This window comes from Heliangelus exortis, chromosome Z (assembly GCF_036169615.1).
Source record: "Heliangelus exortis chromosome Z, bHelExo1.hap1, whole genome shotgun sequence".
In the NCBI taxonomy this organism is placed as follows: Eukaryota; Metazoa; Chordata; class Aves; order Apodiformes; family Trochilidae; genus Heliangelus; species Heliangelus exortis.
In genome coordinates, this window is record NC_092454.1 from 73,620,462 (window position 1) to 73,647,360 (window position 26,899).

The window sequence follows — 26,899 nt, forward strand, 5'->3', positions numbered from 1 at the left end:
GGGGGGGCCTTGGAGGCCTCTGCCAGTACCAGCACAGCCCCTGGCACAGTGACCCCTGCCTGGCTGGGGCAGGAGGGTGGATGTGGCCCTCCTGTCCTCTCCTCCAGAGCCTAGCTGGTCTGCAGTATCTCTCGTAATGTTTGCCTGGTGTTCCCCCCTCCTGGCTCCTCAGCACTGTTGGAAATCAGGTTGGACCTTGGGAGATGTCTGGTGGCTCCAGTGCCCCCTGCCATGGCCTGGGGAAGGGTTTGGAGCATCCAACCTGGCGTTTTCTCCCCTTTCTTAGTCTCCTTCCTCTGTGGTCACAGCCTAGTGAAAGGAGGTGGGAGTTGGTGAGAGTGTATTATTTGTCCTAAAGGAGCAAGGAGCTGCCACACTGCTCAGGAAATTTGGTTGGATGCACATTTTAAATGAGTCATTGATAATTTTTGTTCAGCGATAGAACTAGCTGGTTTTTTCTGGGTGTTGCTAGGTAGAAGCAGAGTTCAGTTTGCAACTGACCCTTTAATCATCAGTCCAGACACCTCTTGTCCTTGCCCAGACAAAGGGGGAAAACCTGAAGTAAAGATTTCAGAAATTATTGCCCCAACTTGCAATATGAAAAGCATATTCAGTAAGTTTGCAAAGTAGAATCATAACTCCACCACAGTGACTACTGCCTGGGGCTTTCACCTCAGGTATGTAGGGTAAACTGATTATATTACTCAGTCTTTATCAGAAAAGAATTACTTAAATCACAACTTAAGAATTACTTAAATCACAACTTCAAATATGTTTCAGCTTTCTCAGGTTAATAGAAATGTTTTGGTCCCACACATGAAGTTCTCAAGCTGAACCGAATAGCTGGATATTTAGAAGAATACTAGTGTTTAAAATCAACATGTTTTTTCTTAAAAAAAATCACTTAATTTATAAATTTATAAATTAAAAATTTATAAAAATTATAAATTCTGAAAAATTTAAAATATGAAGAGCATAACAGTTTCCCACAGGGACTGCAGAAGGTTGAGAGTTGCAGTACCTAAATTCTGGTTGGAAGAGCTGCTGTAGACAGTGCCTTCCAGTACTACTGATGGCAGGAAAAAGAGCTATTAAATGTCTTAGAATGCTGTTTTTAAAAATAATTATATGCACCTCCACTATTCAGTGCTTCTGTGGTCCGATTCACTTCCAGAAAAGTCTTGTTGAATTCTTATAATTTAAATGCTTAAAATCAAATACAGACTTGTGAGCTCTGGATCTCTCCATATACCTGTTTTGTGTCTTGAGCACACAAGCACAAGCTGTGCAAATACTGGATCAGCATCCACCAGAGTTAGCATGGTGCTTCTTCCTTGGTTTATTCACCTTTGGTTATTTATCCAAATGGACTGCTTGCAATTTTTTTCAGTGATTTTTTTATGGAAGGGGGCATTTGGATGTGAGCACAGCATGGCTGCAGTGCTGTTTTCAGGGCAGTAACCACATCCAGCACAAACTGTGTTTATACTGCATCTCTCTGTAAGTGGACAGCAGAGCAGAGGATGCATCATCCACACCTAAAAGCGCTGGGGTTCTAGTTTAAAGCTTCTTCATTGTTGAAACTTGGCTACCAGAGCGTGAGCACTGCTGCTGTCTCACTGCAGCACTGAGACCAGGGTGACTTTTCCTCTGGCTTCTTCACACATCACACATCCACGTGTGAGTTCAACACCAGATGCTTCTCCTTTGCTGTCAGTGCTTTGGGGGAAATCCTGTCAAAATTCTTTAGCCAGTCTTTGGGCTCTTAAAACACATTTGTTGTCTGCCTTCCAGGCCCTGATGATTCTGGGACAGTCTCACACAGGACATTTTACCTTCCTGGCTGAGAAGCACAGCACAGCCTGGGGCCCTGGCAGCCCCCTGAGCCCCACAAGACAGGAATAAGAGGGAGAACAGACCCTTCTGCACATCCTGTGCCCATCCTACCTTTCCTGACACTCTTTGCTGCCATCCTACCTGGCAGTGCTTTGGGAAGTGTCCCCCAGAAGCTGTGGCTGCCCCATCCCTGGCAGTGTTGAAGGTTGGATGGGGCTTGGAGCCCCCTGGGCTGGGGGAGGGGTCCCTGACCATGGCAGGGGGTTGGGACTGGATGGTGTTTAAGGTCCCTTCCAACTCAAGCCAGTCTGAGATTCTGTGGATCTGTGGGTGCCATTATCAAGGACCTCATCTCATCTTGTTAGAGAGCTTGAATTTAGTAGAGATGGAAAAAGTTACCATTCACTGCAGCAGCATAATTAAGAGGTGCATTGTTTTGGGTTGAATAAGAAAGATTTTTTTCTGTTGCTGTGGCATCTGTTTAAGGAGGGGGAAAAAAATAAAACAACAGCAATCAAAATTAAAAAAAAGAGAGAAAAAAAGAAAGAAAAAAAAAAAGCGGGAAAAAAAAAAAAAAAGCACCAAAACCACAGAGACAAATACTCAAAGTGTAAACAAATACCTCTTTAGTATTGTATGAGGCACTTTTGACCCAGCCGTTCAAGTGTCAATTGTGGTTACACTGCATCCTCCTCCAAAGTCAAAGGACTTCAGCTTTTCTTCTGAAAGAATGAAAGATAGTGTGTGCAGTAAATATACATGATCTTCTAAACGTGGGATCTGAGAATCGGAAAAGAATGAAGTGTGAGGACTCGGAATTTTTTGAACCATCGGAGGCTTTTGTAGAGAAAATTGACTAAACTGAATTTCATTGGTAAGTCTTCTGGCAGTAGTAAAAGTCTTTCTGTAGTACAGTGGTCTCCGAATTTGTTTTTTGATTACACAGCCCTATCAATACAAAATGTTTGAGCACAACCCCCTGACATATTTATGTTTATTTATTAATAAATAGTATAAGTGTAGTACTCTACCTATTATGTACCTTATAAATAAAAAGATATTAAGTAAGCAATACTTCCAAAATTTATTTCTTCTTAATTATTAATTATATAAAATATATTTTCTTAATTATATAAAATATATTTTCTTCTTGCACTGCAGCAGATTCTCTTCCTGGCCTGTCTCTTACACCTCTGGGGTGCATGCTCCCACTGTTGAGTCCATTCTGCTGATGTACACAGGGAACAGAGATGAAATCAGGGGCTTCAAATGCTTCTTTTTTTTTTTTTCTTTGATTCATCTTTAAATAAAAAAACATGGATTCTTGTATTGAGAACTGTTATTTTCTAGTTATGAATAGAGACTGCATTTCCTTTTCCCCACTTTCTCTTTTCTTTGAAAAAAGGAGGAAAGATGGTGACATCGTCTCTTCTGTGGTCCCTGTTGCAAGGACAGAATTCTTGTAGCCAGTCAGAATTACAGTCATGCCTCCTAGTATGGAAATTCGGTATTGCTGGGAAACTCCATGTTTCCTATGGTGAGCAAAAAGATGATGTTGAGAAGCTGTCCATCCTGGTTGTTTTCTGTCCCCAGTCTTTGTTGTGTGGAACAAAGCATGCCAGAGAAAGAGGACTGAAGCAGGAAAGAACTGTGTGTTATTTTGAGTTTTTTGCTGCGTTTCAATCTCTGCCCCTTGGAGCCCAGGGTAACATCATTCCCAAAACATCATTCCCAAGAAGTGAACCTCAGGTGTCTGCTGCTTTTATGTTTGAAGAGCTTCACAGCCAGTAGAGCAGCTTGTCTTTGCCAGGATGACAATCTTGATGCAGGCTCACAAGCCATGAAGAAGGTGTTGAGATCTTTCAGCCTCTTCCTTTGGTGACTGGGGTTTCTGGTGTTGCCTTCAGGGATGGACTAAAGGATCTGCCCGTGTGGTAATAAGGTCACAAAAGCCCAGGAAGACCAAAATGTTAGAGCAGAGTTGTAACACCTGGGTTTTCTTCCCATGAAATGACTGCATACTGCCAGACATCCCCAGCTGTGCTTTGTTCCCACAGACTGTTCAGGGTCCGTGCTGCTGGATCACTTCTCATGCCCTCGTTCCACAGCAAATACAAGCTTGAAGCAGACCTGTGTCTGTCTCATGCCCCAGGTGCTGCTTCTGTTCCTCACACCTGGCAAATGTCTAGGTGTCCTCAGACAGACCTTTTGGTCTATGGGAGATCCACAGAGTGACTTTCTGTTCCTTTTCAGCACTGGGTTGGACACGATGGACTGGAAAGTCTTTTCCAGCCAAAGTGATTCTGTGATTCTATCAGAAGAGCAGCTGGGGATCTATCCAGCAGCATCTCACCTGTTCCAGGTCTGTCAATCAACTTTAGCTCAACCTTTATTTCTGCTGCCAGAGTAATAAGGTATCCTGCATTTGGGTTTTGATCAGGCTTTTTGGTACTCTTTTCATCTGGGGGGAACGACAGTGTAAACCCTCTCCTGCATTTTGTTCTGCTGTCGTGTTATGCTGCTCCTGATCATGTTTGAGCCCTGCACTAACTTTGAAACCTGCAAACCTTGTTGGTAGCATTACACCTGAGTACAAGTGTGTTCACCTTTCCAGATGGGTCTTTAGAAATGTTGAGGGTTGTGCTCTTTCATGTCTCTGAAGCTACCATGTGATGTGTAGTATTTAAAAAACCAGAAAAGCTACAGCCTGGGTCTGGTTGTGTTAATTTATAAATTTCTTCTCTTAAGTAGTGCAGAAGTGCCAGAGCAGAATCAAGCTATCATATTCAATATTGATATTTTGTTCTCTAGAGACAGGCTTGTCACTGCAAAGTCTATTTGAGTGCTACCAGGAAAAGAAAGTGAAAGCAGTGAGAACTGCTGCCTTCTGAGCTGCTCCAGCATCCTGGACACCCCATGATGGTTTTTCTGTGTTCCAGGAGATACTCCTCACCCATATCACTGTTCTGACCTTGAGGGTGGGAAGGAATTGTCAGAGCTGGGATGATTTAGCTTTCCCTTGGCCAGTGGGCCAGGTTATCAGCAAAAAAGAAAATAGAACCTAAATTCTACTTGGCATCCAAAAACTGACAGCCTGTGGTGAAGTGTGATATTTTTTTTTAATTTTTTTTTTTTCTTAAAGATTCTGGGAGTTTCTTGGGAGAAGTAGAGGCAAATAAGAGCCCTAATTAAGCTTTACAAGTTTCAGGTAGTCAGCTACATCAGTGCTCTTAGTTCCCTGTTTCATCCTAATGGCAGTGTCAGGAGAGTCGTGCTGTTTTTCTAGGATACAGCTGAAGGCTGATGGTTTTAAGTTCGTGATTCCATTGAAGCATCACTGAATCTTTTCCAAGGAGCTTTAAATCTGGATTCCTCTCCGCTGCTGGGAGAAGCACAGTGTTATTGTTGGCTCTTACACTAAGAAAATTTCTCTTAGTGACAAAGGCTTTGCCAGGTCAGACACCACAATCCTCAGCAAAGCAGGCTCCGTGGGCTTTGTCCCCTCTTTTGTATGTATCTATCCTCTGTTCTGTACTGGTGGAAGAAGAGGCAAGACGTGGCCAAAATAGATTCCCAAGATCCAGCTGTATATTTTCTGTTAAATGATACTTGAGAAGTGAAGCAGAGGTACTCTGCAGGCTCAGGTCTCAGCCAGTAATGGAGCAGCCTTTCAGCTGAGTCTGTGTAAATCATCAGAACAGCCTGAAGGTGCTGGCTAGGCTTCTGGCTCTGTATTGAACACTGATAACCAGCGTGGGCACCAGTCTTCAGGGGCTGTTAATGAGATGAAGACAGTCACACAGCATCCAGCTTCCCTTACAACTTCCTTTGCTCGAACTCTGCATTGCCACAGACAAAAATCAGCTGCTCAGTAATGATTCATTCACCTAAATTAAGAGATAGTCCTGGTGGTGTTGAAGCTGGTACTGCAGACTTGGTTCTTGGCATCCTGTTGATCCTGTCAGAATTACAGAATATCAATAAAACTCCCCAGACCATCCTGCTGTCTGTGCCAGGACTGTGAGCGCGCTGCCCGAGCTCAGCCGGGGTGGTTTTGGGGGAGGTTTGGGGTTTTGGGTTTGCAGCAATACCCAGTTTGATACCAGAGTGGATAATGCAGGGTGTCACGTGAATGACACTAGAAAATGGGATTTATTATTCCTATTTTGAAATTATAATTGTACCTGAGACAGGGGGTTATGAATAACTAAGAGCAGTCTAAGGCCATTTTTGGCAGCAATCTATCCTGAAACTTCCCTTTGTATCACCACTGTACTTTTGATTCTCTCCCTGTATGAATTTTTTCACATGAAATTCTGAGTTAGCGTTTATTATTATTTTCTTTACCAAGTGTCTCTGGAATCCAAAAGGTATTTAAGACAACTTAATCAAATAGCTAAAAAGGCTTTCTCTCCAGAGTAACCTATTATTCCTTTTTCAGTCATATACAAAATAGTCAAAAAGTGAATTCTTGATGCACCTGATGAGAACAATAGATTTGTGTTCAGTCTTTCCTTCTCTAAATTAGAAATCACAGTATAGACAATGGAATTTCTAAATCATCTATTATACTTTATTCTCTGGTGGGAATAAAATGTTCATATTTGCCTCCTTTTCTCTGTTTAACTTTGACTGCTGTGAATACTACGAAGAATAACCCGCAGCTTTTCTTTCTTTTCCTTTTTTTTTTTTTTTTTTTTCTTTTTTTAATCTATTCATTTTATACTTTTCAGACAGATTTTTCCCCGGGGTGAAACAAAGGTTAACTGAAATTTCCTCTGTTGTGTACCTGAACGAATCAGCAGTTTGAGAAGGAAATCCCATTGATGGGCAAAGAGAGTGACAGGCTCTATTTAAAGAATTCCCCCAACTGTGTGGTAGACCAACCATGCCATGAATTTAACTGTTCCTGTGGTCCCCATACTTGTACCCACCAAAAAGAGAGAAAAACCTACTTTGTTCTGCAAATGTTGCGCTAAGCTTTGAAAATCATGAGCCGCTGAGTTTTGTGAATTAACATTTCCAGCAGTGGTCAGGGCTGAAGGAAGCAGTGTTTGCAGCATCAGACAAACAGACAGAAAATTATGCGTGCTGAGATAATGGGAAAGGCACAGAGTGCCTCTGTGCTTCAGCATCTCAGAGCACACGTACTCCTCAGCAGGATGGTCTGCAGGATGAGGCTGCCTTTTGCTCTGTCCACTGCGTGTTTTAATTCCTCCTTGGTGTCTGTCTGACACTGCCTGCCCGTGGACAGCTGTGGGGGAGTGTGGAGTGGGGTGGGTGTGAGGTGTCAGAGGAGGTGGCACAGGGCAGGGAGGAGGTGCAGGATTTATTGTTGGAGAAGTTGTGCAGCAGTTCAGCTGCACAGGGCAGGGATGCACCACGGAAAGGCAGTTCTGGATGCCTGGCATTTGATAAAGAGGCAGGATGTGGGTTTTGTCTTTCTTAATGTCTGCTTTAGATACCAAAAGTGCACGTCTCTGCTTGCTTAAATACTCTGAATTTGTGTGTGTTAAACTTCCTGACCTCTGAGTCTTCTCCAGCAGGGCAGCCCTGGCCTTGTGGATTACAATCACCAAGTTGCAGCCCCCATCCTCAGACTCCTCTCCCTGGCAGGGGTGGTGAAGTCCTCTCCATGGGTAATGACTGCTTAAGTTTGCTTAAAGTTACTGTAATAGGTCTTGGGGAATGCGGGTTTGTTCACTTAGGCAGGGCCATTCAGAGCTGTGGGTTGTTTTTTTTCTTTATCAACTTTGATATGCTTTTGGCCACTACTGCCTTTGCTTCTATCAGCTTTGTTTTAAGTAATTTCAAAATGCACTGAGTTTTGTTGTTTGTCATCTTTCCAGTTTTGTGATGCTCTTCAGAAACATAGTGCTGGATCAGATGAAAGTTGCTACAAATAAAGTGTTGCTCTCACTGACAGGAAATATTTATATTGTTGCACATACATATACCACATATCAAGAGGGGAGGCAGGGGAGCCCCTCCTTGCACTGGGAATCTCTCTCCCATTGGACTTTCTCCCATTGAACTTCTGCCATCGACCAATTTCTCTCCGGACACTCGTGGATCTCTGTAAAGTTGCATCAAAGCTACATTGACACATAATCCATCATAGCAACAGATGTCTTGTTTTTAAGTAAATACCTTTTCCTCCTCCAAGCCAAGCTGAGAAACCCCTAGAAGTGTCTAAGTGAAATAACCTCAGTGGGTGCCACCCCTTCTTCAGGCAGGGTGAGTGGCTGGGGCAGCAGAGCTTCGTGGCTGCTGCATCTCCTGCAGGGAGATGTCCCTGCTGGGATGAGCTGGACCTTCCCGACACCAGAACTGCCTGGTGTGGGCTTGTGGCTGGTTGGGGACAGTGTTGTGAGGCTGTTGGGACCTGTGTCACCCCCCCTGCCATGGTGATGTGTTGGAGCATTGCTGAGTTGGGATGCACCAGCACGGGAGGTGCCAGCAGCATCAGGGGAGGTTGGGGAGATTTGGGGGCTGTGGAGCAGACACTGTTTGCTTCCAAAACTTCTGGGACCATACGTGTGTGTGTGTATCCCTGGGTGCACACACCCATAGATATGTGGATTCTTGGAACACACCTTCCTAGAGCAGATAGTGCATCCTCATGCATAAAAACCTGAGTTTCTGTGCTTTGCAAAACCTGATGTCAGGAGGGAATCTCAGTTTCTGTTTTGGGACACTGCTTGGCTGATACCACTTCATAGTTCTGTTCCTCCTTCTTTGGAAGAGTGGCTATGCAGAGAAATGCAAAATATATCATAGCAAATTACGTTACAGTAAGACATGAATCACTTTGCTTCAAACATAAACAGGAATTTTCAGATATATGTGAACTGTCACAATGTGAAATTCTTACCAATTTACATGATTTTTAGTAGTTTCAGGCATATCAGTATTGGTTGCTCCAGTAGCACCGAGCAGCTCTGTTCTGATATGCTAAATACTGGTCAGAGGTAGGTCTGAAGGTCTGAAACAGTCCTTACCACAGAGGTCTTATAGTAGATTGCAATTAGAGTTCTCTATTCAACAATGTGCTATATTAATTAGAAGTCAAAATCCCAATTTTTAAAGCCCAGTTTTGAAATGTATTTGCCCTTCAGGCCACGTATCATACTGCCACAGCTTGAACCAGCCTGTTTCAGGGAGCTGATCATAGAATAAACTAAATAAAATGCATGCCTGTGTGTATATTCCAGTGAGAAGGAGGGGCAGGCACTGCTCGCTTTCCCCGTTCAGAAAATTCAGCCTTGTATTTTCAAAGCTGCTTGTTCAGGCTCTTCAGCTGCTCTGTGTTGTTAAATTAAGTAATGAAATAAACCTTTGCAGGGCATGCTGAACTTTTGCAGAGAACAGGGATGTGTTTTCTCCTCCCAGCTCTGATGGGTGAAATAAAATTGTGGCTTTTGGTGGCGTCAGCACAGGCACTGAGGCTGCTGGGCCACCAGGATCATCAGTGGGACAGCAGATAAGGAAATCTCCTGAGCAATTATGGTTTAATCTAAGTCAGTTTAGTGTTCTATGGCAAGAGGGTGTTCCTTGAGGCAGTTCCATGTTTTGACTGCTGGTCCTCATTCTCCCTCCTCTGCCTCTCTGGGATGAAGGAGAGAAGGCTTGAATGCACATTGAGCTGTGGTCCTAAATGTGACTTCACCACAAGCAGTGCTTGGAAATTTACATTTTTGTGCTGGTAAAAGGGTACTTGTGAATCTCAACGATCTTGCAGAATCTTTCTTTAAATTAAAGGAAATTTGTTGCTTACCATTCATCCTACTTCACAGGGGCACAGGACAGCTGAAGTGTAGAACTTTGTAAAAGAACAACCTTACACAGACCTTCCATTTTCATCTAAATGGTACATATTTGGCATCCTGTCTGCCGTTTTTCTCTGTCCTCTTCTTTCCTTTCTTTTCTTCCCTCTTCTGCAATATGACAAAAACAGTTTTTCAAAGGAAAAGTACAGGGACTTTATATGTTGGGGTTTTTTTTATGTCGGTTGTTTGGGTTTTTTCCCTGAAGTATAGAAATTAATTTTCTCTTTAAATGGGAATGGCTTTTAACAGATGAAGATGAGGAAGAAAAAATAAAAAGCACAAAATTGTTGAAGTTGTAGTGGGGGAATTTTATTAATACACTGTCAAAACTCACAGGACCCTGTGAGTCACATTTTGTGCATATCTGAATAGCTCTCAAACTGCTGCTTTGCTAAGGTGCTGCAAAGAGTGAAAATAAAGAACTCATAGGCCCATTCCTGGGGGCAGAAATCCACCTCCTGTGTGGGCAAAAGGGTGAAATGCTTGAACATTGTGGGGCCTGGGCTGGGAAGTACCAGGTGTCATTGTACCAGCCTTTGGTAAATACAGAAACCTCCAGTCATTAGCATCCGTGTTTTATGTCTGTGCTGTGCCTGAGGTCACCCTCGGGGTGCCGGGGGGGTCCTGGGGCTGCTGGCTGGGTTGTGGGTGGCTGAGCATCCTGCAGGGCCCCATCCCCATCCCAGGGAGCAGCTGCTCCAGACCATGTCCCAGAGCTGCTCCCAGTCTGTCTCTGAGGGGCAAACTGGGATCTGAGGAGCTGCAGAGCAGGGGCAGCGTGGTGGGAAGGGGCCACCATGGGCATTGCCCCCCCCCCGCCTGCAGTAATGCTGGAGAAGGAAATTCACCAAATCAGCAAATAAATGGGGGCAGCCGACCTGTTTGTCAGCTGGAGCAGAGTTCTGTGGTTTGTTTAATGATTTAGTGCCAGGGGAAAATGCTGTGGTCCATGAGAAAAATTGTTGCAGATTTTTCTGTGTGCCTCTACAGCCAGATCTCCAGTGGGCTGCAGAACCACGACTCTTCCTACGTATTGCAGTCTGAAGAACTGGTTGTGAGTAAAAACAAAGCCTTATGCATTCTCTTGCCAGCGAGACTTCACTTTTAGGCCACCAAATGGATTTAATATAGAGAGATTTTGTTGTAACATTTCATTCAGCATTAAAGCTCTTCTAATTATTTTCTGATTTGACCACTTTCAGTTTCTAGCTCTAGGAATATTTGAATCATTGTGCATCGGTTTTCCCCTGTGCAGCAGGGGGTTTTGACAGTGGAGAAGAGAAACTTGGTTGGTTTGTCCTCAGGAAGGATATGCCTAGTGAGTAACAGGAGTTAATTTGCTGGTAATTTTGATCTGTAACCTGTCAGCCATTCTGTGTGTGCATTTCTGTGAAACACGGTGCCCACAGTACTGATTGCCAGGGCAGAGTTCTGAATTACAAATATAATTTTCTTTATGAATGAATTTCTTTAACAGGCTTCCAAGTAATAAATAATGCACTCAAATATGTCAGTGCATTTCTTTACTTTTAATGACTTAGAGACCAAGAAGCTCCAATTTTCCCCTGGGCAAACCCACAACTCAGGGCCAGGGACAGGAGCCGGCGCGCTGCTTCCTCTCTGCAGGGACCCAGGGTCTGGGAGGTGGGGTCTGCAGGGCTTCAGGTGTGGATCCACCTCTCATTCTGGTGATCTCTGCTTATCTTGGGTGATGCAGGGTGAGGGATTTGCTGGATCCCTGTTCATGCTCTGCCTGTGCCCCTTGCTGTGCATGCTGTGACTTAGGTGCAACACATCACTCCAGCTGCATTACAGACAGGCCAATTATTTCATTATTAATGTCTCTGTGATGGCCATTAGATTGCTGGCTTCAGTGACTGTTTAAGATAAAAATATTTTAGTGTGTTGCTGCCATCAGAGGAGACAGTGTGAGCTCTGACTTGTGGGTGAAGAACAGCAGCAAGCATGAATTCTGCTTTAAAGCACCATTGTGTGTTTGAGTGACAGACCTTGTACCCAGGGACTGTTACACACTTACCTGAAATCTTTGGCTTTTGCAGTAAACAAAGGGTTATACGTTATACTTTAGATGGTGTAGTTTTTATTTGTAGTCACCTGCCATTTATTTGCAATGAATACTACAATCAAAATAATTTGGATAAATTTTTACTGTTTTTTTACAAGGTTTGTAAATCTTGCTGGTGTGATTTGTGTTAGTAGCACACGTAGCTGCTTCAGATTTGGACTGAGGGAACAGCACGGAACACTTTGCATTAAAAAGTCTGCACACAGGATTAATTTACACACAAGTTGTAATGGTTACTGTAAAAATGTAGGTAAGGTGAGCACCTCTGTTGACATGAATCCTCCCTTAATGATGAAAAAGATGCTGTGGTGGTACAGCTGTCTTTGCACAGTGAGAGAAGTAAACAGTGTTGACATGCAGAATTTTTAAGCAGCTGTAGCTGCATCCTTCTCCTTTTAGCCTATTGCCTTTTATTTCCGTTTTGATGCTTCCCTCTTGCTGCTGCCAGCCCGGAGCCCGTGTGCGAGGAGGCTGTGGTGTGACAGCTGGTAATTCACTGTGTCCTCCTGATTTATTGCACATTACCAAACACTGGTTTGAAATTGAGTTACTCAGCTCACAGTCTTTGTTGCTGTGGTTATGCACAAAGTCGTCCTGGCACGCAGCAGTCAGAAGGCAGTGCTGAAGACGCAGATTTTGTGAATTCACAAAAAGTGTATTTTATGTTTATTTTAACCTCGTGTTCCGTGTGCTCCCGCTCTGGGAACCTCTGGGCTCGAGCTGCCCATCCCCAGGGGTGCAGGAGGAGGGAAGTCACACGGCTGGAACTGGAAGCTTTGCAGTCCCAGCCTCTGAGGAAATTGAGCCCTTGCCTGAATTTATGCCCTGAGAGGCAGGACAGGAGGGTACTGTCAGATAAATCCACCCCGAACTTGGGCCTGTGGTGATTTTGGGGTGAATCGGGTGTCTTGCTGAGCAGGTTTGTAGCTTTCTTTTGCTGAAGGCAGAGCTGGTTTCACCACTTTGGTACATTCAGAGTCTATTATCAGGTTCAGTAACTGCAGTAATCGCAATTCTGAATATGATAGAAAAATGTTCATGTACATTAAAACTAATTTTATTTCTGTTTTTCAGGAGATGATGTGGACTGGTCCATCTGCAATAAAGACTTAGAGGTAATGCAGACCACCACATTTTTCCATAATTCCTTATTTTTATGTTTATTAACAACCAGAGCAAGCTAAACAGAGAGTTCCACCTGCACCTGGAGCTGTGTCCTCCCACAGGCAGGAGGTTCCTGGCCCACTTTCTGGGGCTTATGTAATTAAGTGACACTAACAAGCTTTTTCTCTTAAGAGAACTTGTGCTTTTGTACCTGTTCTAGTCACTTGTCCAAAATTATATTTCCATTTTTTAAAACTGTGTTTATGAAACAATAAAGATGAGATTTTCAGCTGTGTCTGCCTACACAGAGAGTGTGTGTGAGGTCACTGGGAGAGAGAGAGAGAGCGAGCTGTTTCCAGCGTCTCTTTTTTTTCTTTTTCCTTTTTAAATCTTTCTTTACAATTGCAAATCACAGATCTGGTCTAGACTTGTATAGCAAGTAGTCCAAGAAGTTTCCCTTAATGCGTACAAGGGAACGTGTAACTTGCATTTGCATTTAATGTTAGTTATATTTGTATTCTGGGAAGAATTATAGTTCACCATGAAATAGTGAGTAAAAGTGTCTTGACTAATAAGGGGAAAGCAAAACATCATAATTGCAAATTTTAACAAAAGCAAAAAAGAATGTCCTGAAGTGGAAGCTTGAGGAAGACAATCCTTTTATTGTAGGCAATGTGTGTTTCTCTGTAACAGAATCATCCAGTTAAAATCCAAATGTGTAAATTGTACTTGTAAAAGGTTAAATTTTTGACTGAACACTACCAGCACTGACCTTTACAAATTTCCAGTTCTAACAAACACCAAAGCACAGAATCCCAAAGGATCAGTGGGCTTTTCTCTTCTTTTTTCCCCAGGCACAGATCTCCAACTATGGGAGCATGAGGCACACCAGCATGCGGTACTACACGGCTGATAAAAATGTTACCTGTAGAAATTGTGGCAGACCTGGTCATTTGTCCAAGAATTGTCCCACTCCAAAGGTAAATGCAGCACTGCAGTTACTTGTAGATGCAGCTGTTTTTTCTAATACTCTTTCGAGCTTGCAAATAAAAGCATATTGGTTCAGTGGTTTATTATTTTGTTGAAAGGTTGCTCCCTGATGAAGGACAGCTTGCACAAGATCAGTTCACTGTATAATATTAGCTGTCTGTTTTGTGGAGGTGATTGTTTTTATTGTTTTTATAATCTCTGCAGTTCCTAGTGAGCAGTAGACATTTATTTGGGGTGGTTTTTCTTTGTTCCCACTTTTGATTTTTTTCCTGTATTTAATCTTTTGAAACATTCTCACCTGACAATAATTCTTCTGTTTTATTTCTCCGCAGAAAGTTCCCCCTTGTTGCCTGTGTGCAGAAAGAGGGCACCTACAGAACAGCTGCCCAGCACGTTTCTGTTTGAACTGCTGTTTGCCTGGCCACTATTTCAGGGAGTGTCTTGAGAGAGCCTACTGGAACAAGCACTGCAACCGCTGTGATATGAAGGGTCATTATGCTGATGTGAGTACAGCCCACCAAAGGCTCAGCCAGTATTGGTTTTGTATCTGTCAAAAACTGAATTTACAACAACCACAGCCTTTTAATATTTTCTTTAATTTTATGTCCTGCATGTTTGTATAAGCATTTTGTAGACAGTTGTTATCTAACAGTATCGGAGTTTTCATGAAAAGTGGTTCAAATAAGACAAATCTGTTACAAACACTCTTTAGTTTAGTGTTGTCCAGTGTAGTTAGAGTGGTGGAAAATGTCCTCAGTGCTCTACAGTGAAAAGTGTAGGGAGGTTGGAATGTGGCAGCATAGTATGCTGCAGCCACTTGAGGAAGAGGTACAGAATAACTCTGATGCTCCAAGAGTTCCTGATATGTAGGTTTTTCACTAGGGTCACATATTTATCACTGAAAATATTATTAGAAGTTTAATATAATGTGTAAATGAGTTTGAGAGATACTTATAACTCTGCTGATGTTACATTGCAGATATACTTTCTGAACAAAATGGAAATTATATGCTTTGTGTTTTATGCAAAAAAAAAAAAAAAAAAAGGCTTTATCTAATATTACCTTACAAGGAAGCAGGTCTACAACCATACCCAGATGCCTCAGCTTGGTTTCTGCTTTTCAGTAGAGTCCTCTATTATTTATGAACATGCAAGAAGAAGGACAAAGATGAAATGAATTGTCTCTCTACAGCTGTATCCTTATGGACAGGCCCATCACATATATACTGTAAGAGGATTTGTAAAGTAGTGGAACAGTTGCAAAACTGTGTACTCCACGAGCAAGACAAAAATACTGATAGAAACGTTCAGTGCTTTGTGTTAATCCCTTGAGGACCACACTGGTGTTTTCTGTCTTCACTACTGTCATTCAGATCCTAACTTCTACCAGTGTAACTCATGCAGGTCAAGTGGATGTTCTGGTCCTCTTGCTAGTCACTCTAGTTCCTCATTCATTTTATGTTCTGCTGCCTCTGTCACAAGTACAGGAGAGAAAAAAGTATTTAGTGCAAATAATTATCTCCATACCATACATAAGGAAACAGCTTATCAGAGGTGTTGGCAAGCTTGCATCTGCAGTCACAGTACAAATGGTTCTGTTAAGTGGGAGTGTTGAAGCACTCCTTTCATCTTCTAAAAGACTGAACATTCAGTTTATTTCCCACTAGATGCCTGGCTGCTTGTTTGAGCAGCAGGTTGAGCAGCACAATGGAAGAAGAGTTTCCATTTATTTTCTAGGGAGATAAAGACCCCATAAGGCACATGCATTTTGCTGTTAGATTTTACTGAGCATTCAGACTTGTCTTGGATAAATAAATGAGTAACTTTGGCACTAAACCAGGGATGGAAATATTTAAAATGCTCAAGTACTGTTTGGATTCTGAAGGATGTTAAAGGTCATGTAGGTACAGTGTATTCTCTACACTGCGGGCTAGTGGGAGGTGAGGTGTGAGGGGAGGTCATGGGACTTCACTTTTATGAGAATTTTCCTCAAAACTCCTCATTTAAATGGTACCATTATAGAAACACATTCTTCAGTGAACAATCTCCTTGCTGTTCTTGAAACAGGTAGAAACTGTTTTGATCTTGACAGTCTGCCCAAAGCTGTTTTGACAGCTAGTGAGAGATGTAAGAAAGATGTAGAGAGGCTTTATGCCAGGGCTGGTTGTGACAGGTTTAAACCAGGGCAATGGTTTAAAACTGAAAGAGTGGAGATTTGGTTAGATATTAGGAAGAAATCTTTTGGTGTGAGGATTCTGAGCCCCTGGCCCAGGTTGCCCCCAGAAACTGTGGCTGCCCCATCCCTGGGAGAGTTCAAGGCCACATTGGATGGGGCTTGGAGCAATGGTGGGAGATGTCCCTGCCCATGGCTGGGGTGGCACTGGATGGTCTTTAAGGTCTCTTTCAACCCAAACCATGCTATGATTTTATGTACCACACAGTAGGTTTGGTCAGTTCCATACTAATTGCCAGGAGTCATGAGGATGTGAGGAATGTCATATCATGCAGCACCACTGCTTGCTCTGAAAGAAATCTGAAGATTTTCAACAGGAGCGTTTAAAATTATTACCAACATCATGTGGCCTAAACAAAAGCTTCTGTAGCAGCTCAGAGAATTCACAATTCAACAACTTCTGTCTATTTCTAAGGTATGATGTTCCTCAAAGCTAGACACCACTGGTTTTTTAGATTTCTGCTTCCTGGATGAATAATTTCTGTCAAGTTTCAGTGCAGGATGAACTATTTCGGCAAGGATGTTCCACCTCTGAAGGAGACTTTTATACAGAAGTGTACTTTAGTATTCTTTAAAAAGCACTGGATGCTATAGCAATTAGAAAATTGATAGAAGAATAAGACATAGGCAAAAGAAGCAAATTTTTCAAGGTTAATTGTTATATTTAACATTAACAGTCTGTGTAATTACAACAAGGCAGAAGTGTGCTGCAATGATGTTATCACTTTGTGAGATTAGGTGGTACTAGAAAACTCCACTGTAAAGCTCTTGTATTGACATATTTTTGTGTTTGTGTGCACCAATCCCTTCCCAAACAGTTTTGAATGAGTTTACTTCTCATACAGGCAGGTAGATAGTGATGAATCTAAACCTAAAAATATAGACTTGATAAATAAAAAGTCATGACTTTGCAGAAGGACACAATTCTGTTGAGTGTGAGGTTCAGGTAACATGAAGATTTGTCCTCATATTTCATACATACAGCCAGAAAACTTGTCAGGTCCTTTCTTTAATTTAATAGAGCCATAGAATGGCTGGGCTTTTCAGTAGCAGCAGCAATTATGCTGTAAGGACAGAAGAGAAACATAGAAGTAGTTTGAAGGCCTCTGAATTTGATAGGATCTACTACATTGAAAAGCAGATGAAAATTAATGTGCAATTAAACATAGTTTTATTTTTTTCTTTAACCTCGTGTGATATTATTGTTTTTACATGGCCCTGAAATTCAGCCATGTATATAACAATTAACCTTTAATGCCATTTTTTCCCTCAAATAACAACACATAATGATGTGGATAGAAGATAAGCTGCAGTAACATCAGCATACATTCCTACTTCATTTTCTATGTAAATATATGGCTTACTTGTTTGTTTTCCAGACACACCTGTTGGGTTCTTATAACCATGGGGGGGGTTTGAAAGTCAGAACTATTTTAGTGTCTTTCTAAATGTCTCCTGCCTGCCTTTACTACTTTTGTTTGGTCAAAGAGTGAGAGGGAGCTCAAGAAGACCTTCTCCTCCCTTTCACTGAGTACAGAGAAGTTCACCTTCTTCCTGGTAAAGCTTACGTTCTGTTACCTCTGTTGTTGTACTCAGTCCCCACATCACAGAATTTTGCAATAATTTGGTTTCAGTGGGAGGTTTGACCCTGTGGCTTGGCAGACATGAGGGACTTCCTTCCATCTGCTTTCTGAGCATCATGTCCAGACAGGGGGAGAGGGGCTCTGCCTTGTGCTGTCCATGTGCCCATTCTGCTCCTGCTGAAGTTGGGCTGCTGACACAGCAAAGGTGTTGGACAAATGGGAACTTGGTTACCAGCACACCATAAACAAGGATACCTGAGGTATGCAAATGATGCCCATACTGTTTCTTTTGGTATGCACATGTTAGACATTTAAATTTTTCATCCTCTTCTATCTGTACTTTTGATTGTAGAAAAGGTGTACCCAGTACCACAGCTTTAAAGAACATGACTGTCAAATTTCTGCACCTGCTTTCCAGTAAGCAGTTAAAGCTGTAACCTGAGGTATCTGCTCTTGGCATCTCTTGCCACCTTTTCTATTTTAGGCATCTTATTAAGCCTGTTCTCCTAATTTTCTTTTCTGTAAAGATTTCCAAGTTCTCTATCATCTCAAAATTTAAATTAAATCTAAGTGGTGTAGATTATCAGGAACATCACTGTCTGCATTTTTTCTGCTTATTTATTTCCTCCTTAAACCAGAAAGGTTTGTCTTTAGAACTGTCAGGCAGTTCTCTTGTCCCTGTGTAGCAGGCAGTGGATGCTGGAATGTGAGAGCAGGGAAGGATGACACTGCAGAACTGCAGAGTGCCATGGGAAGGCTGTGAGGCTACACAGCAGGTCAGAGAGGTTACAAAAACCAAGAAGGTATCCTTTGAAAACCTGATGCCTATATGCAATTGAAGAAAACAAATAGGATTATAAACTTCTACAGATTAAATGTGAAGGTGCAGAACTGGGGCAAAAGAAAGAATTTAATGGGCACTTCATGAAGAAATCAAAACCAAGGCTGAATCTTCACATCAGAGCAAGAATCCTGTATGGCCAACAGATGAGCAAGACATGAAAGGAACCCTCAGCCATGATAAGGCCTTTGTTGTCAACATAAAAACACATTTTTGGCATTTAGCATTCACAGTGGAGTAAACCAGGGACATGCCCACACTGAAATATTACTTTGTGGAGGTAATCATCAGAGTTGAATCTCTCTGAAAATGGAGAGACTGTTAGGGTTACTGCTAACCCATGAATGGTAACCCATGACCAGAACTGGATAATGAGTACCCAGTAACTCCAGAGGATCTGGGAGGTGAAACAGCCAGACTGATGAGGGAATGTGCAACCTTGTTCTTTGTGTCTGATTTGGAACTGAGTGTTAAAGACAATGACAATTTTTAATACAAGTTCCAGGGAGAGCTGGGGAACCAGACCTGCCAGCCTGATGTGTACACCAAGGAAATTACCAGGAACTGCAGTAGCAGTGGCACTTTGGAATGGATATATGAATACCAGTTCCATGGGAGGATTCAAGATTGCTTTTGTAAAGGAAACCCTGCTTCTCAGAAATCTCTGGAGTTATTCAAAGGAGAAGGTCGACAAGCGTGTGTGTAAACATGATCCAGTTGACATAGTCTATGATTTCCAAAAGGCATTTGACAAAGTTCCTGATCAAAAGCTTTTAAGGAAACTAAACAGCCATGGAATAAGAGGATAAAGGTAGGATATGCTAGTGTGACATGGGAAAGGGTGAACAATAGGGTGACAAGTTCTGCTGAGAAGACTGAATTATTTAGAGTGTCAGTGAGCCAACTCTGAAGAACTGCCCAAGATCTGTGAGAGCACAGTAAAAGGGTAGATAAATGTGAGTAGCAATAAATGTAAAGTTAAATGCCCAGGAAAAAATAATCCCATCTTTGCACATGGATTTGTGGGCTCTGAGTTTACCATTACCATTCAGGACTTGAATTTTAGAGTTGTGAGATACAGTCCACAAAAAAATCAAATCAACGTTCAAAAGCTGTGGAAAAAAGGCTGGTGGAACCTTAAGAATCAATAGGAAAATGAGGGACACATGAGTCCCTCTCTTGCATGTCTTTCCATACAGCTACAACTCTGTAGCCTGGAAGAGACGTGACAGGGGAAGAATCTATAAAGAGCTTCAAAATCATCCACAACAGCAGCTAGTGGTTAGGGATCAGCTCTTCATCATTTCTTCCAGTTCAGGAATTAGGGGCCATCTGATGAAGGTGGTAGCAGGTAGGTTCAGAAGAGACAGAAGGAGGTGACCCTTTGTGCAGTAGGTAACAGACCATGAGACAAGACTCCTCACCATGGGATGCAGGAGATAGAGAAATTCTGCTCTTGTTCCAGAGGAGACAGGAGCCATCCGTGGAAGAGAAATCCATGGAAGGTTATTGAACACAGAGAAACTTCATCCAGCTTGCACAGTCGTTGAGCTTGACAAAGTTGAGCATGGAAGAGTGTTGGGGAAGGACACGTGGTTCCTTGATTTTAAGCTCCATGAGGCATCAGCTTGTGGGCAGGTGGTCTGATGCAGGGTGGTCATTGGTACTTTCAGGCTATGTAAAGTGACCATAATAATAGGTGCCTGTGTGGGTACTTCTGCTAATTACTTCCTGTAAAGAATCACAGGTTCTCCAGAGGACATTTTGTGAAAACCCTGGAAGTGTTTCTCCCAGCTACTGTGACTGCTGAGTATCAGCCTGATTGCTGGGACATTCCTGTCTGTTTCTGTGCTCCATGGTTGTGCTTTTGTCCAGAAGTACAGATAAGGCAGATCAAGGAAATCCTTAAAGTTATTGAAAACATTTTCAAGAAAACACATTTATTACCTGTTAGGCCAGTCACTTCTTGTGAAACAGACTGGATGATATCTTAGATGGAGTCATGCTGGATCTGCTCAGTCTGCTGGAACAAGTCCAGAGGAGGCCAGAAAGATGATCCAGGGGCTGGATGGAGCAGCTCTGCTCCCAGGAGAGGCTGAGGAGCTGGGATTGTTCATCCTGGAGAAGAGGAGACTCCAGGGGGAGCTTAGAGCTGCCCCCCAATCCCTGAAGGGAACCTCCAGGAAGGATGGAGAGGGACTTTGCATCAGAGTGTCCAAGCAGAGGAGAAGGGGAAATGGATGGAAAGGGCAGGAGAAGAGGTTCAGGCTGGAGCTGAGGAAGAAGTTCTTCATCAGGAGGGTGCTGAGACTCTGGACCAGATTGCCCAGAGAAGCTGTGGCTGCCCCTTCCCTGGAGGTGTTCAAGGCCAGGTTGGATGGGGCTTGGAGCAACCTGGGCTGGATGAGAGGTGTCCCTGGGCATGGCAGGGGGATTGGAGGGGGTGAGCTCTGAGCTCCCTCACAACCTCAGCCATCCTCTGGTTCTGTGGTTTCTGTGCTTTCCTTGGGAGGCCATCAGAGGACCAGGTAGCAGAATTTCCAGGGTGGCTCTGTTGGACCATCTGATGCTCCCCCAAGAAAGGGAACATCAGTCCCATGCAGCACTCTGTGCACACACAGAGGGGTGTCTCTGTATATCAGAGTGTGCCTATCTACACTTACACTTATGTATCCATGGGCTGAAAACCCATGCCCTGAACATCCTGTGTTTGGCAGGTTCAGTGGCACCTGTGTGGTGGGTGTCATGAAGGTTGTAGTGTGCAGTCTCACCTGCCAGACACAGGGGTGGGAGGACTTCATCGTCAGAGTGATGTGGCAGGGGGAGACAAACATGGCAGGTGTGAAGGTGTCTCCTTGTTCTTTGGAAATCCAGCCTGTGTCTGCTCCCCCCGGGCTCACAGTGACACTGCCCCTGTGCCCAGGGAACCTCAGCCATGCTGTGCTGGATGACCCCTCCATGTGAAGACACAGGTACAAGAAGCATTCCTTCCCAGGAACCAGCCCAGCACCGGGGCTGACATCTCCTCCGTGTGTGACACCTTCTCTGGCCATGTGAAGCCTCTCTGGCCTCTCTCCCAGGTTGCCCCCTGCCTGTGTCCCATCAGGAAGCCATGCCGGCCATCTGCAGGCTGGGGGCTCTGCCTGTCCCCCCTCCCTGCAGCGGTGTCCCCTGCTCCTCATGCCAGCCCGTGTCCCCCTCTTGGCACAGGTGAGCAGACGTTACCGGGACCCTGGTGGACACGGGCAGTTGACCACCCTGGCCTGCTCTGTGCCGGTGGCGCCGGCAGAGGCCTCGACATCTGCCGGCGCGGGAGCGTTGTGAGGGAAGCATTGTGTGCTTCCCGTGGCCGTTCCCATGCGGAGGTGATGAGGAGTGTGTGTTTTGGCAAATCTTTTGTTTTATTGTGGTGGCTTGCGGCGGGGCAGCTCCTCGCAGCCGCCGCGTTGACAAAGCACCAGAGGATTCTGTTAAAAAGTTGTGTTTAGTAATTGTAGTCGTCGTGTCAGACCATAACTGACTTGGAGCTGAAGGATTTTTGCGAGATGAGTAGCTGTGCCAGCAGGGACCCAAGTCTCCTGGGCCAGCCGCGCTCTCATTAAGATTTGCCGCTAGCCGTGGCGGTGTTCGGCAAGTATGTGACGTGCATGCTGTTATTGTATGCTTGGCTTGTCAGCCTGCAGCTTTCTGACACTCACTTATGTCACTCTTTATTCAGAGAGGAAGAAGCTTTTGATAATTTGACAAGACAAGCTCTTAAACGATCTAGGTCATGGCCTTCACTGTCTGTGATTGTGAACATATTTCCTGAAAGCCCTGTCACTCATCACAGCTACATTTTCTCCCGGGGAGCCGCAGGCCCGTCCCGGTCTCCTGTCAGCGCGTGCATTTTGGTTATTCATACGCCAAATACAGTAGCGGGGTTTTGTTGTGTGTTTTTTTTCCCTCCCCTTCCCTTTTGCAGATGCTGGCATGTTAGCGAGGCTAATCCTCTCCCCCGCGCCGCGCTCCCGGCAGCGCTGCCGTCGAGGGCCCTTCGGCGCAAGGCAGACGACCGGCCAAGGGGAGCGGAAAGGAGGAAAGGCCGCTTAGTGCTGTTTTTGTGTTTGCTCATTGTTGTGGAAATATGAGAACTGGTGGCAAGGGCCTTGTCTATTGAGCACTCGAGTCCTGGTCTGCTGTCAGGGGCTGTTTGAGATTGAGTGTTTTATTTTCTTTGATGTTCACGTTGGAGAATGGGGAAGTGGGAATTAAACAACAGATGCATTAAGCTGTTGTTCTGGTAAAACAATAATTAGCACCTGATGAAATTCAGCACGGGTCAGAATGCGCCGTTTCCAGCCTCCCTTCCTCTGCTGTGGCAGCCTCAGCCGGATCAGGCTCGGATATGAATCACCCTCCCAAATCAACCGAGTGTGGGCTGCAGCACAAACAGCACCAATTTGGGAAAATTAATTGCCCAGAGGTGTCAGGAGGTAGAGGAGCAGCCCTCCTGCAGCCATGCCATCATGGCACTGCCCATAGGACCTGGCACCTTTTGTGCTAGTACATCTAAATGCTGGTAAGGTCAGAGCACTGGGGCAGGAAATAAATACAATTTTATTTTAATGTAGTTCATCACACCGCCACTGTGCTTGTATACCACACGGGTTTCTCTTTAAATGAGGGCCATTCATGGTTAGGTACTTTTAAATGAATAAGAAAAATCACAGGTTGGGTGGCTGTTGTATTTGGTTATGCTCTCTTCCATAGCAAACCTATTTGCTTCATTTCAGAAGCCAGTATTCAGTAGTAATTGTTAATTATATTTTTTGTCATTCCATGATAGAAGATACAGACAATAACTCTGAGCTGATGCAACGTAATAGAACTCTGAGTTAAAAGCATAATTTCTAAAAAGCTGTTGTTTAGCCAGGCATCCATTCTCGACCATTGTATTCAACTTCTGAAGTTCATAAGTGATCACTGTGACCATGAAAAGTATTGCACCCAATCACCATCTGAATGAAGGAATATGCTCGGCCAATTTTCCCTTACCACCTTCTTCCTACCACCCTTAAGTTTTCCCACAGCCCCAAACCAGCCTCCAGGACGATGGCGACCAGTCCTGCCTCTTGGTAGCCCTGCTGAGGCTGCGGGCTCTGCTTCCTCCAGCCCCTTGCCAGGAGCTCTGCCAGCTCCAGTCCCCTACCCTGAGCTGCAAATTTTCACTGCAGCTGTGTGCCTAGAGGAAAGAACAAACAGACAAACAAACAATCAAACAAAAACCCACAACCAAACTCTTATTCAAAAATAAACTAATTTTTTTGTTGTTATTACTATTAAATAGCTGCTGTGTGAGTAAAGGTCATATCAGAGAGTGGCATTTTGCCAGTATATGACAATCCATTGATTGCGATTTTTCAACCACATTAGTCTGGGGACGCTGTGGTAATCGAAAACTACCCAGAACTAATGTATAAATAACTGCCTGCTACCCCTGTGCTAAACCAGCAGAAGTGTGTGTGCAGCTGAAACCTTTCACAGGTTTGTGGAGGGAAGGCCAGGTCCGGGACACAGCGTTTTTGTACGCCGGGTGTTGTTGTGTTTCTCCTCCGAACGCTGCCCAAGTTAAGAAGGAGAAAATCCTTTTGTTTGCACTCCAAGACAGCTCGAGTGTGTTCAAACTGTCAAATGTTGTAGCCTGCTCCTCTGTCAGAGATGTGGTGTGCTCCACACGTTTCCTTTGGAGAAATACTAATATAAAACTCAAATATTTACATCCTCTGTTTCAGTAGGAGGAGAAACGTGGAACCATTACACAGAAGAGATTGTAGATTTTTCTCCAGAAAATTGTGTTGCTGACGGAATGAATAATAAATAATATAATTTCCATCACATCCAAGAAAAACATACTGTGTGTGCCACACGGTGATGGTCAAAAACTCGGATTATTTTCTGAGAGATTCAGTTGCTAATGTTGGTCATTGGGTGGGGTTTTTTTAAATTAACATGCCCTGTCAGAATAAAAGGCAAGAATTTAGGCAGGACTGAAAAATTTATTCAAAATCTAAAGAAATGTTAATAGTACTCATTTGCAAGTAGTCATGAGGCTACAGTGTTTGAAATTAGAGCTACACCATATTATGTAGGAGCACAGAATAACTAATATTTCTTCTTAAGAAACTGAAAATTGAGATTGGCAAACCGAAATTATAATTGTTGAAGTTATTAAGGACTTATTTTAATAAAAGGGTAAATGTTTTAAGCAGAAGTGAAAGAACTTCATTGAAGTAACTGCACACTCTCAAACACTAAAATGGCGAACAGAGAACTATCACTATTTTTGCATCTGTTTAAGACTTGAGGGTTATAGAAGAAGACAAATGTAAATTTTTTTAAAATATTACGAACCTTTGAGAAAGTAGCCTCTGTGTCATTAATCATTAACACAACATTCTGATTTTGTTCAAAGAAGGAGATCCATATTTTTCTCTTTTCTGCCTTTTACATATTCCTCAGGTCTTTTGTGTGATTCCTGAGATTCAAAAACCTATCCTGTGAATTTATTTTTTTTTTTTACAATAGGCTATTCTTACAAGTTTGTGTGTGAGTCTGGTGAGTTTCGGAAAAAAAAAAAATCAAGCAAGCGATTGTAAAAATAGAAACATTAAAGCAATCTGTTATGCTTCTTGTTTACAACTCATCTGACATTAGGCAACCGAGGATTATTACATGTAACAATTATATTTTGATTAGTATGAAGATATGTACAAAAACCCCAAAATATTTATTTTCCTATATGAAAGAATACCTTGTGATTTAATTTCCAAAATGTTATGTAAATTTAAGATGGCAGAAAATGTAGAATTTAAATTAATTTCTGCTTGTTTCGCAGTATTAATAGTTATTACAGTTAAGAGCACATTACTCTCCCAAACTTCTAACCTTCAGAGAAGAAGGGGAGAGAGAAAACTGTTACTGGCTTTCTGACAATGGCAGGGAGTGTGTTAAACCAGTGTAAAATTCAATTAAACTGTCTAGCCAGGTTTTTGAAGCTGAAATGCAGACCCTTTCAGTTAAGCTTCTTATTTTCCTGTGACCGACACTGGTGGATACTGTGTTATGCCAAAACCAACAGGCTGTAAAGCACCTTGTTTCATGCTCCTAGCTGATCAATATTTTTATTTTCCAGGCTTGCCCAGAAATATGGAGGCAGTATCACCTAACAGTAAGTAGAAACACCTTTTTTATTTTCTTCTACACCCAACCTATTTACTCTTCTGTGAACTGCTGACCATAAAATATAGACAAGCATCTTCTGCGAGAAGATAATAAACATCTGAAGAGTTTTTGAACTGAAGTATGCAATGAAACACTATTTTTTAAACATCTTTAGAACTTAGGATTTCGTTTTAATACTGTAATCATTAAATGAGCGCCTTGCAGCACTTTCTCCTCTCAGTGACTACATTTACACGTATAAAGAGAGCTAAATTTTAAGTTGAGATGCATATAGCACTTGCAATAATCCCATCTCAGATATCCCAGATGCTGGTAATCACTGTGTGTGACAAAGCTTTCTTTTTAAATGAGTAAAAGAAATCTCAGCTAGAGTGGAGATGTTCCTTTGAGAAATACACTTTATAAACTTTCGCAGATAATTTCTGATTGGTAAAGATACAGCTATAACTTCTTCTTTGGCCTGCATTAGGTTGGTCTTTAATTATTGAAACAAGAAAATAAAACTTTGTGAACTGTGCCAGCGTACTACTTAAGGTTTTCCCTCACATGCAAAACAGGGATAAAAATAAAACAAAATGCATACAAATTTAGCTAATACTGAAACTGGAACGGTATTTAGCTGGTTAAGACAATATTCAATGAATTGGTATCACAAATCTTGAATATATTAATTTATAAAATTATTAGACGTAAAAACACGTTCAAAGATCAAGATTTTTTCTGTTTATCTAAATCTTTGCAGATCAGCCTCATCTGTCGTTAGCTGGTATAGACAGCTAATCACTGCTGTCTGCTCAAATCAAAGCTGAAAAGTTTGTCCACTGCTTATCTTCATGGGTCCTTGATGTGGGCTTTTTCTTTTCAGCAATAAGTGGAATGTGATTTATAATTTGTTGCCTCCACCTCTTCATGGTTTGGTATGCTCTTTTTTTCCTGATTTTGCTTCTAAATTCATCAATTAGGAGAAATCTGTGCTTAAAACTGCTTGCATGTGTTTTCTTCATGATGATTTAAAAACAAAGATCTGCTTTGGAAATCCTTCACCGTTTCTGAACATTGACTTTTATTTTTAAAATAATTGGGGTAGACTTTTTAAAAAAAAAAACAAAAACATTATGAGCAAAAGGTGCATTCTCTGGGTATTTTTGTTTACTTTTTTAGAACTGCGTGAAG

The 26,899-nt window shown here is 42.7% G+C and overlaps 1 protein-coding gene across 2 annotated transcripts in view; it reads left to right on the plus strand.

Annotated features, from left to right (window-relative positions):
- Positions 1–26,899, plus strand: part of ZCCHC7 (zinc finger CCHC-type containing 7) — a 105,075-nt gene that overhangs the window by 56,065 nt on the left and 22,111 nt on the right. For both annotated transcript variants that reach the window (XM_071730425.1, XM_071730424.1), the window contains exons 5-8: positions 12,826–12,866; positions 13,710–13,835; positions 14,178–14,348; positions 25,677–25,712. In XM_071730425.1, coding sequence (XP_071586526.1) covers positions 12,826–12,866; positions 13,710–13,835; positions 14,178–14,348; positions 25,677–25,712 — 374 coding nt within the window. The remainder of the gene's footprint in view (positions 1–12,825; positions 12,867–13,709; positions 13,836–14,177; positions 14,349–25,676; positions 25,713–26,899) is intronic.